General features: G+C 32.5%; 1 protein-coding gene across 1 annotated transcript; it reads left to right on the top strand.

Annotated features, from left to right (window-relative positions):
• Positions 1 to 2385: 2385 nt before the first annotated feature.
• Positions 2386 to 9042, top strand: LOC107897345 (casein kinase 1-like protein HD16). Its single transcript, XM_016822781.2, has 16 exons — positions 2386 to 3320; positions 5244 to 5375; positions 5465 to 5538; positions 5635 to 5704; positions 5797 to 5852; positions 5957 to 6028; positions 6201 to 6295; positions 6382 to 6448; positions 6541 to 6670; positions 6783 to 7001; positions 7197 to 7339; positions 7527 to 7701; positions 7860 to 7950; positions 8028 to 8185; positions 8272 to 8460; positions 8540 to 9042. Exons 1-16 carry the CDS (start codon positions 2868 to 2870, stop codon positions 8597 to 8599), a joined length of 2184 nt encoding a protein of 727 aa, XP_016678270.2. The 5' UTR covers positions 2386 to 2867; the 3' UTR covers positions 8600 to 9042.
• The last annotated feature ends 228 nt before the right edge of the window (positions 9043 to 9270 follow it).

The following is a 9270-nucleotide window of genomic DNA, read 5'->3' as shown; positions in this document are numbered from 1 at the left end:
ATAAATTTGCATCACACAACCATATAATCATGTAGGAAAGAAAAGATGAAAGAAAATGTTAACCGAATCATTATATTTTCTTCCATGATTTCTAACATTGTTACAGTGTCGAACAAGTTAGCAGAAAGATTTAAAGAATAGTTGGGGCAAAAGTTGAATGCTTTTCTTCTATGTAGAACAAGCCTTGTAGACAGAACTGAAGAACCTAGGGCAAATCAACAAACAAAAGATTGAAAGAAGAAAAAAAACTGCCCATTTACAGAAGATTTCAACAACGACCCATATCCATAATATATGTAATCCCTTTCTAAGCTCAGTAGATTATTCGTTTTTCTCAGTCTAAAAAAAGAACTCCCTAAAATGAATTGAACTGCAGACCCCAAAAACTTGGCGGCAATTTCATGAAGAAGAAGAGCAAGTATCATATGTAATTGTGGGAAGAAGAAGAAAAAAGAAATTGATCTATTAAACTGAGAAGAAGTAGAAGATAGAGAGGAGAAAAGAATATAACTAAAAATAATAAATATGCCAAGTGCCACAATTCAATTGGCTTCAATTTTTTCAGGGAGGATGTAGCCCATAAATGGTTAGAGAATTATAGTTTAGTGTCTATTTTCGATAAATGTAATTCCCTCACACAAATGATATATTTTATGGGTTTATTATTGAATAAAGACTTAAATAATATAAAAATAAATTATTCTAATGGGTGATATAAATTTAGTGTTTGGGATTTAATTAATGAGTGATACAAATTAAGTAAAAAATTTAAATTTAGCATTGGAATTCAATTAAGTTGAGACTTTATTAATGAGTGATAAATTTATTCAGAATATTAAATTTAGTATTTATTGCTTTGTAATTTAACTACTGATTTGAAACTCGGTTAATAGGTAGCACTTTTGACAATTTCACGACTGAGATGTCTTTAGGACTAAGTTTTTTATACTAAGGATATGTTTGTTTACATGTAAAATATTTTACGGAAATTTTTTTTATATTTTTCTATTTTGTTTTCACATAAAACAGTTTGGTCCACTGAAAATGACGTACAGGTCAACAAAAAATAAACCATTTTTTTTGTAAAATGACTTACCCTTTTGAAAAAACGTAAGTCATCCTCCAAAAAAAATTCTCTGTGGATAATTTTATTTTCATATAAAAATTAACTTAAATCATTTTTAATATTATTATATTGATAATAATTTTTATTTTATTTTAAAAATATTTAAAATATTAATATAAAATATTATATTTTTCAATATTATTAAACATATCTATTTATTTATATTTATTCATATAATAAGCTATTAATATAATTAATATAATTTATTATTTTAATAAGTTATTTAATATTTTAATTTAATTTTAATAACGAATTTTAAAAATAATAATTTTAAATAATATTATTCACATTTTATTGAAAATATTCAATATTAATATTTTAATAATCAATATTTATTACAATTATAAATATATTAATAATAAATGTTTTGTAGTATAAAGGTTAAAATATGTTATAAGTTTAGGTACTCTTCACAAATTTACAATTTAGTCTTTATATTTTTATTTTCAAGAATTTAATCCCTCTATTTTTCACAATTGAAAATCAAGTCTAATTATTGACATTGTTAAATTTTTTTGTCAATTTTGTTGATGTCACATTTTTAAATAAAAAAATACTCACTTGATAGTCATGTAATTAAAAAATGATGTTGTAATGAACTTGAATTTAAGAAAATATTTTTAGCATATGCAAAAAACAATGTAAAATATAAATTTATAGATTTAAAATATACTCAATTAAATAATGAAAAGATAAAAAAAATCAAATGTATGCTTGTTTTATTGAAAACAACTATGAAATATTTAAAAAAATCTGTCAAACAACATAAAATATTTTACATAGATTCATCTAAACACAAAAAAGAAAATTATCTTTTCTAAGAAAACAAACCGGCCCTAAGTGTAAAATTATTCATAATCCCTCTCTAAACCTTTAATTAGGTGAATAAAACAAGCTTGAATCATTACCCTCCTATATTGACAGTAATATCGATATCAACTGAACTAAAATCTAATTGAAACTTTAAGATTAAGTTGAATGCGATTTATTGACAACACTGACTTAATCCTAGAGATATTAATATAACGTTGGAACAATAGCATTATTCGTAATTAGCTAGGTTTTTTTTTAATTATATAAAAAAATTAGTAATTCATAAACAACTTTAAAAAATTAATATATATTTTTTAAAAAAATATTTATTTTTAATATTTTATTATACCCTTATAAAATATTTATGAATTTAAATCTAAACTCCAATTTTAATGTACGAAATAATTTCCATATATATAAAAAAGAATTATAGAACTTCCAAGCCTAAGTTTAGAAATTATTTGTAATCATTAAATGAAATAAACCCGTATCCACCCATGTCTTACATCTCCCTGCAACAGGCTCTATTGTACCACGTAATTATTATTATTATTTATTTTTTCCAGAATATTATATAATCTGAAGAAAAACTGATAGGGAAAATAAAAGCCCTTTTCTTTACTTTGTTTGTGCACAGGACAGATCTCTTAACTTTCACAATCATCGAATCTCCCATTTTTCTTCTTTCTTACATTACTCGATTTTTCGCTCCATTGCCGCTTCTTTCTTTTTCTCCCGTTCCTTCTTCTATGTATTATTATTATAATTATTAATTACTAATTATTAAATAATTTGTTGAGTTTCTTTTTCCTGAAAATAATTAGCGCTGTAATTTAGGTATTATTGAACGATTATTTGGCAAAGAGAAGGAGAAAGGGACAGAAAATATATTTTTTTTATGAGAATTGACGGAGAAGAAGAATGAACGATGCCGGTACTGCGTAACGGAGCACGCAGGGGCCGGGCAGCAGCACCGAAGCGACAACAGCAGCAGCAACAGCAAAATCCGATCGAGGAGGGGGAAGCGATTGCAACGCGGACTAGGCGGCGGCGGAGGGCGGCAGAAGCGGCGGCCGCAGCAGCAGTTGATGTGCCTGTGACTAACAATAACAACGGCGACAGCGAGAATAAGAATAAAAATAAGAAACAGGGGGCGCTGGGGGTCAATGAGAAGTTAGCCGTCGGGGCGGCTGGGGAGGCGGCAGCTGGGAAGGAGGACAACAATAATAATCATAATAGGGTTTTAGTGGAACGGGAGAGAGTAGAAGGAGAGGAAGTTGGGGAGAAGCCGATGGACGGGTGTGGTAGCGGAGGAAGGCGGAGCAATGATAAGGGTAATGCTGGTGAGGATGAAGGCAGCACCGCACCGCTTCCTGAAAAGGTTTGCCATTTCCTTATTAAATTTATCTTTTCTGGTTTCCTATTGTTAAATTAGCTTATATTATATCGGTTTAAAGGCTGTTAGATTATTATTATTATTTTGTGGAAATAGTTTGATCTTAGGATTTGGTTGTATTCTTGTCTTGAGTTCAGAGTCTGGACTTAAAGAGTTCCGGGTTGCATTTCTTTCATCAACGTTTTCAGTGTTTGGATATGGATGCTAAAAAACTGTCAGATTTATTATCTTATGAGTTGCTTTGTTTCAAGGAGCCAGATATTTGGTACCAAAACATGAAGGAATATGCATCTTATTAATATAGCTAATTACGCAGTTGTTGGTGTTAAAAGTTTATAATTTTTGTATTATTGAATTATATATATTGTGGAAATTACTGGACGTATATTGTGTAAGATTGGTAGAGTACTGACAGCCTTTTTTTTTTTCAAGCTAATGCTAGCTTTTTAAGCTTTTGCAATTATATATATATATTAATTACTTATCTTTCCCATCTAGGAATCATTAAATTGAAGTCCCTATTGTCCGAGAAAAAACAGTTTATATAACAAGCTACTACTTTGTCAGATGATAAGGACTTAAATTATTGGAAATATTAGGGCAATCTTGCCATGAAATGAAAAAAAGAATGTGCTTAGAAAATGGATACAATATAGCCTTTTATTGAATTACAATTGAACTGTTTAGTTTTGTCCCTTTGGTGTTACCTGTTAACGGGTTTGGTAACAAATATGGAGGTGTTTTGGCTTGCTTGTGAGAGTTTCTTGTTATGCTTATAGTTTTATCAATTGAGTTCTACATTTGGTTGCATGTTCATATACTTGATGTTTTCAGCACTCTGATAGCTTAATTCCCGAAATAAGGTTTTTTCTTACCAATATGATTACTATCTTATTTTGATTACCTATCTACAAATAAAAGTTGTTCTTTAAATATTGAGAAAATATATACTTCTTGTCTAGCATCTTTTGAAGGTTTTCATTTTTTTTTTGTTTGGTTATTTTGATTTATGTCCACTGGTATTATAATCATATCAATGGAAGGTTATGTGCCGTCTTTCCAATTGTGATGTGTAAAATCAAAGTTGTTTTTGGGTAGCAACTGCTGAAGTAGATAAGATCTCCAAATGGAAGTGAGAATATTCTTGAACTGTTGGACCTATTTCCATTTACTTTCTTTAGTTTCTATATACTGGATTTTTTTGTGAATCTGCACATACTTAGTTCTTCCATTTCTTTTTTTTTTAACTAATTCTTTATTTTGTTTCTTCCATTATTCAATTCAGAGCTAAGAGAAACAAAAGAAATTTTATTCAAAACCCATAGTAGGAGGCTGGATATTTTGAGTTCATAATATCTAATGTTTGGTTACATAACATAAACCGACTATTCATATGGATTCAATCAGATCTAGAATTATTCCTCAAAGAATAGACTGGAGTTGGCCTATAGGCAGTAGATTCCATATCCCTAATTCTGTTCATCCATTTATATTTTTCCTAATCATTTTTCTAATACTGTTTATTTATTTATAAATTTGTTTCTTTAGCTATAATCTTCTCACATGGATACCACCTAAATGGACAAATTCATTAGAGCAAATCATTGTGTAAAAATAAAAATCAATATCGGTTTTGATTGAGCTAAGTTCATGCAACTTATTTCTTTATATATTAGAAATTTCTTTTGGTCAGTCTTGGACTGATTGAAGTTGACTGAAACAAGAATCATTTTATAGAAAGAATAGATTTTTTTAAATCATATACCCTAAATATTTGGTCTTCCCCTCCTGATTTTTATGTATGCTTTTTCAGCGAATATTTAGATCTACAGTTTATGGCAAAAAGATTTTATTTAAGACCTTTTATTGTATCATTCTTCTGAAAGTTCTATAATTACCTTGCTGCAGGTTCAATTTGGAGGTTCTGCAGTGTATAGAATTGAAAAGAAGTTGGGCAAGGGTGGCTTTGGACAGGTCTGTGTAGGTCGACGTATTTCTGCTGTAAATACAAATGATAGAAATGGCTCTGGGGCTCTAGAGGTATGCCCTTTTTAATAGATATTGTGTTTGATCTTCTTTAACGACAAAAAGTTTTCTCTTTACACTCTACATGATCTCTTTGTTTTTAGGTTGCCTTGAAATTTGAGCATAGAAGTAGCAAAGGCTGTAACTATGGACCACCACATGAGTGGCAAGTTTACAAGTTAGTCTTGTTGCACTTCTAATTTGTTTGTAATTTTTTAAGTATGTATCCCTACTTATATTTACGATATTTGCTTGCTTCTTGTCATTGCTGTAGCACTCTTGGTGGCAGTCATGGTATACCCCGAGTGCACTATAAGGGTCGTCAAGGTGACTATTATGTCATGGTATGTATTGTCGATTTGTTGTTCCTGTTCATCTTGCCTGCTTTTGGTATTTAGGTTTGAGCAGCTTTCTGATTAGACCTTTTATCATGCAGGTTATGGATATGCTGGGTCCTAGTCTGTGGGATGTTTGGAATAATAACAGTCATACGTGAGTGATACTAAACTAAGATGTATTCTTTAATCTTATACTGGCTATTGTGTTCATCTTCTTTGAAATTTTAGTTGCATAATTAGAATATGCTCTTAACACAGAATGTCTGTTGAAATGGTTGCTTGCATTGCTATTGAAGCAATATCCATATTGGAGAAGGTGCACTCTAAAGGGTAAGCAGTTCAATCCCTGACACCTTTTAACTTATGTTGGCCTGAAAAGCATTGTTCCCTCACCCTTCCCAGGATTGTTGAATAGCTTAACAAGAAAATTGTCATCTGGATCTCTAATGGCCTGTCTTATAACAACAAAAAACATTAATAGATTTTCTGGTACTTTGGGCAGCTATGTGCATGGAGATGTGAAGCCTGAGAATTTTCTTCTAGGTCCTGTGGGAACTCCTGATGAAAAAAAATTATTTCTTGTTGATCTTGGATTAGGTAATTTTAAGTTGCATCATTTTTATATGTCAAATACCCCCAGCTAAATCATTACCTCATCATTCCTAACCTGTTTTCTCAATCAGCAACTAGGTGGCGAGATAGTTCAACAGGTTCACATATTGAATATGACCAAAGGCCAGATGTTTTTAGGTATCACGAGTTCTTACCTAATGATTTTCATAAGATAGTTTTTTGTATATTGCTTCATTATCTTATTTAATGGGAGTGCTTTTGTGTATTAGAGGCACAGTCCGTTATGCCAGTGTGCATGCTCATTTAGGGAGAACTTGTAGCCGGAGGGATGATCTAGAATCTCTTGCGTATACACTTGTTTTCCTTCTTAGAGGCCGTTTGCCTTGGCAAGGATATCAGGTTGGTCCTTCAATGAGATCAACTTTTTTAACTCAAATATTCTTGTTTGCATTTTTCATGTATATAATTATTTGAGATTTTCTATTAATTTTTAAAAAAAAATAAATGTCAGGGAGAGAATAAAGGGTTCCTTGTTTGTAAGAAGAAGATGTCAACATCTCCAGAGGCCTTGTGTTGCTTCTGTCCGTTGCCTTTCAAGCAGTTTGTTGAATATGTAGTCAACTTGAAGTTTGATGAAGAACCTAATTACGCAAAATACATTTCTCTGTTTGATGGGATTGTTGGTCCAAATCCTGATATTCGTCCAATTAACACAGAAGGTGCACTGAAGGTACAGATTATTCTTTGTCAATGTGAAGATTCTTTTTGTTGTACTGGGCCTTGTTTTTGCTATCGAAGTAGTTTTAGCTGTAAGAGTGTAATTAAAAAAATAGTAAATGAAATTATTACAAATAAAATATGTTGCTTTTTTTCTTGGCCTGTAAAATTTGACACTCCTGGCTTTTTTTATAAATATATTGTAAAGCTCATTTATCAAGTTGGTCAAAAGAGAGGCCGGTTGTCTATGGATGAGGAGGAAGATGAACAACCAAAGAAAAAGGTTCGTATGGGCATGCCAGCAATGCAATGGATTAGTGTTTACAATGCTCATAGACCTATGAAGCAAAGGTATTTATGCCTTAGGTTATTTGTTTTTCTCTTTTGCCTTTTTTGGTTGATTTAATACCTGCTTCAATTTACTGTTTCATTCGTCATCGTTCTACATTTCAAATCTATTAGTAAACTAATTAGTGATCCAGTTGGCTCGGTATAGAAAATATTCAAGGGTGAGAAGTGTAATTGGTCATTTTTTCAGGTATCACTATAATGTGTCAGATGTAAGGCTTGCACAGCACGTCGAAAGAGGAAATGTGGATGGCTTATTTATTAGCAGTGTAGCTTCCTGCCAGAACCTATGGGCCCTTATAATGGATGCTGGCACTGGATTCTCTGCACAAGTCCATCAACTCTCGCCGTATTTTCTTTATAAGGTACATCTTTTTATATATTCTGTTAATGTTGAGCAGTTCTCTAGTTTTAATGTGTTCTATTTTACTTTCTCTTGTATGCCTTTAGTATTCCTCTAGTTAGAAGATGCTTATGAATTTAGATTCTACCAGTGATTGATTTGATGTTTTGCTGTCTGAAGGAATGGATAATGGAGCAGTGGGAGAAGAACTATTATATCAGTGCAATTGCGGGGGCTACAGATGGAGGCTCCTTAGTAGTAATGTCAAAGGGTAACATTCCAGTATCTGATTTTCATTGGTCAAATCTGGTTGGTTTCATTTACTTGGTTTTGATTCACTGCATTCAGGTACATCGTATTTGCAGCAGTCGTACAAAGTGAGCGAATCTTTTCCTTTTAAGTGGATTAACAAAAAATGGAGAGAGGGTTTTTATGTCACCTCAATGGCCACTTCTGGTAGCAGATGGGCAGTTGTTATGTCTCGTGGTGCTGGATTTTCCGACCAGGTACTGATCAGTTTTAATGGAAATTTATCCCAGCTCATTCCTTAAAAGAAGCATCTATAACAGTGTTTTTTGTATGTTCATTCTAGGTGGTTGAACTTGACTTCCTTTATCCTAGCGAAGGCATCCACCGTCGGTGGGATTGTGGGTATCGTATAACTGCTACTGCAGCAACGTGGGACCAGGCTGCTTTTATTCTTAGTTTGCCAAGGAGGAGGCCAGTAGATGAAACACAGGAAACTCTCAGAACATCAGCATTTCCAAGCACTCATGTCAAGGTTGATAAATGATTATCTGAACCTTACTAGCTTTGGGCTTCTGTTTACTTAATTAACTCTAAGTTTCTTTACCTTGCAGGAGAAGTGGGCAAAGAATCTTTACCTAGCTTCCATTTGTTATGGACGTACAGTTTCATAAGCTGCCCCATTCTTTTGTTTAGGATCTCCTTGGTGACATGGTTGAAGGTGCAGGCCTGTTAAACTCTCTACTAGCTATCCATACAGTAAAAGCTCAAACCCTCCGTCTTCTGAAGGTGCATCAATGAGGGTATAGTGAAATCTTAACCAGTACAGGCTTTCAAAGTCAATTGTAACTAAAATATAGGTGCTTTTAGTTGAACTTTTCTGTTGCATTCCTCCCACCACTGTGTGGGATCTCTCCGTCTCATGTGCCCCGGAATTCCAGAAATGATGGGTCAGTCTGTTAACTCTCCGTAGTTTCTAAGTAACAAGAACTTTGTTTAGGTCAGATGCAAAATGGCAAAAGTTTCCTATTTTCTTGGTTTGCTTGTTGATGTGGAAATATTGCCAATGTTCCTTTGATCATATTGTTCAATTTAGTGAGTAATGGGACAAGTAAAAGCGAGCAGCATTTTTCAAAGTTTTGAAACTTTTGGGGGATGTAAGTAATTATTATTTGGGTTAAAAGGATTGGGTGGATGAATCTCTTGTGCACTTGTTTTACCTCCATCAGGGCCCTTTTCCTGATCCAAGTATTGCTAACAAATACAAATCTAGATTTATTATACCATTTCAAAAACATGTTAACAGGTGAAATGACACTTCGACTGCAGCAGCTATCACGTTCAG

Source organism: Gossypium hirsutum, chromosome A10 (assembly GCF_007990345.1).
Source record: "Gossypium hirsutum isolate 1008001.06 chromosome A10, Gossypium_hirsutum_v2.1, whole genome shotgun sequence".
NCBI classification, from domain to species: Eukaryota; Viridiplantae; Streptophyta; class Magnoliopsida; order Malvales; family Malvaceae; genus Gossypium; species Gossypium hirsutum.
The sequence above is the reverse complement of the archived record's forward strand: the minus strand, read 5'-3'. Positions and strand labels throughout refer to the sequence as shown.

Coding starts and splice junctions, on each gene's coding strand:
- LOC107897345 (XM_016822781.2), top strand. CDS start 2,868: ATGCCGGTACTGCGTAACGGAGCACGCAGGGGCCGGGCAGCAGCACCG. Junction 5,853..5,956: donor TGGAATAATAACAGTCATAC/GTGAGTGATACT, acceptor CTCTTAACACAG/AATGTCTGTTGAAATGGTTG. Junction 6,029..6,200: donor GAGAAGGTGCACTCTAAAGG/GTAAGCAGTTCA, acceptor TACTTTGGGCAG/CTATGTGCATGGAGATGTGA.